The sequence below is a fragment of the Cariama cristata genome, unplaced genomic scaffold, assembly GCF_000690535.1.
Source record: "Cariama cristata isolate BGI_N322 unplaced genomic scaffold, ASM69053v1 scaffold2785, whole genome shotgun sequence".
NCBI lineage: Eukaryota > Metazoa > Chordata > Aves > Cariamiformes > Cariamidae > Cariama > Cariama cristata.
In genome coordinates this window covers 17,760-19,735 of record NW_009615591.1, presented here as the reverse complement: position 1 = coordinate 19,735, position 1,976 = coordinate 17,760, and the positions used below count along the sequence as shown (strand labels likewise).

Below are 1,976 nucleotides of genomic sequence, written 5' to 3'. Positions count from 1 at the left end.
GGCGGTGTTTGCCGTCCCCGGCCAGTTGTAGCGGGGCAGGTGTGATTTACTGCTTGGCAAACAATTGGCACCATAAATGCAGCCAGGAAAACGGCTGGTGTGGTCCAAGCAAACATCCCGGCTCTGCTGCAGCCTTGGAGTGGGACCGCATGGGGTGCTGGTTTGGGGGGGGGATCGTGGGATGGATTTTAACCTGGGTGAGAGGGGTGCAAGTGTAAAACACATCCCCCTGTGATCCCTGGGGGCTCACTTCAGCTTCCCGTCGGTGTTGTGGGAGTGGGATGTGCCCTGTGATGAGCTTCCCAGCTGTGGTAATGCAGGGTATTATTGTTGGGTCCCATCCTGAACTCCGCGCTCAGTTTTTCCTCTACTCTTCCTCAGACAATTTCTATTTAAGTTTTTAGGACTCCAGGCTGGGGAAAATTTGAGCAAGAGCCCAGAATTTGGTCCATTACCTCCAAATGTCACTCGGCAGCTTGCTGGGCTGAAACAGGCCTGGCAAGGGAGACGGCTTACGAAAATTGCAATGCACCTCGGAAAAGGCACTTTATTCTGTTTACTTCTGCTGTACTGGAGTATACAGTGGAAAACCACACTGGCTCCGGTTTTCCGCTATCCTCTCCGGATTCAAGCTGCCCAGCTCCTGCCATCCCTCCCTGCCGAGGACATCCTACCTGTTCTGCACCCCCCCCTGAGGCTCGGTGCAATTTGCTTTATGAAGCACAGGGCAAGCATGCAGAGAAAGAGCGAGGCGAGTTTTTTTTTTTCCAAGTGGGTGGGGACTTTTACATTCCCTTGGCATTGGCCACAGAGTTTTTTCCAAGCCTCCGCTCCAGTGTCTCAGCCCGCCTAGCCCTGGGGGATTTGGGCAGCTTCATCCCCGGCCTGACTCAGCGTAAGCCGCTCCTCATCCTCCCTCTTGCGCCAAGAGCTGTGGCAAACACCCCCGTGGAGATCAGTGCTGCACATGGAGGACCCACCACTGGACCTGCCTGGGTGGCTCGGTGGGGACCAGGGCCATCAGGTGCCGCCCAGCACTGTGGCCACTGTTGGGTGGCCCAAATGAGCACCCAAAGTTAGTGTTCCCCAGGGATGCTCAGGCATTTTGCCTGTCCCCACTTGCTTATGCAGTGCCCCACTCCCCTGCCCAAAGTCACTGGGGGATTTGAGGCTCCTGGGGGGGCTGGACCGGCAGCCCCCGTATCCCCAGGGCCCTCCTGCATCTGTGGGATGCCAGCTCCCAGGGAGGAGGAGGAGAGCCAGGAGGAGGTGGCGGCAGGTGGAGCTCTGGGAGGCTCTGGACCCCCAGGTGGTCTCATGCCGCTGTGTCTGAGCCCTTCACACCCAGTACTGGTTGTTTTTCAAGGGAGGGTTGGAAGTCCGGCAGTACTGGAGGAGCTCGGGGTCCGGCAGTGCCCCAGGACCCGTGCCCTGGGGCGGGGGACTCGTGCCCTTGCCCTCCAGGGCATTGACAGTCGTTAGGGGAATGCCTTGGTTGGGGTCCGTCCTCCGGAAGATCTCCTGGTCTGGCACGGCCCCGTTCTTGGCCTTGGAGGAGGGAGTGCCCTGGACGTGGTGCTTCCCTGTCTTGTTGCGCTTGTGCAGGTAGAAGAGCAGAGGCAGGATGAGGGCCAGCAGGAGGAAGATGAGGCAGATGGGGATGATGATGCTGAACATGTTGGCCTCGATGAAGCTGAGGAAGGTGCCCCCTTCCACAGGGCTGGGGCTGGTGGTAGCCCCGGGGCTAAGCCAGGCGGTGGGGGGGATGCCCAACTTGCTGGCATTGGGGCTGCTCCCTGCTGTGCCCTGGGGCTGGGGCACCCGGGGCGAGGGTGCTGTGAGCAGGGTGACACTGTAGGCTTTCGAGGCATTGTAGGGCTCAGTGCTGTACCCCAGGGATGCTAGTGCTGGTGGCACGCCGGTGGCCGCCAGCTCAAAGACGAAGCTGTCGCTCTGCCGGGGCTGGGTGGGTGCCC

The 1,976-nt window shown here is 60.0% G+C and overlaps 1 protein-coding gene across 1 annotated transcript in view; it reads right to left on the bottom strand.

Moving 5' to 3' along the window:
- Nucleotides 1-1,338: 1,338 nt before the first annotated feature.
- The window catches only part of CSPG4 (chondroitin sulfate proteoglycan 4), a gene marked incomplete at its 5' end in the record, with an annotated part of 14,208 nt that continues 13,570 nt past the window's right edge, over nt 1,339-1,976 (bottom strand). Inside the window, 1 exon segment of the mRNA XM_009699851.1 lies at nt 1,339-1,951. Within this exon segment, the coding sequence (XP_009698153.1) occupies nt 1,339-1,951 (613 nt within the window).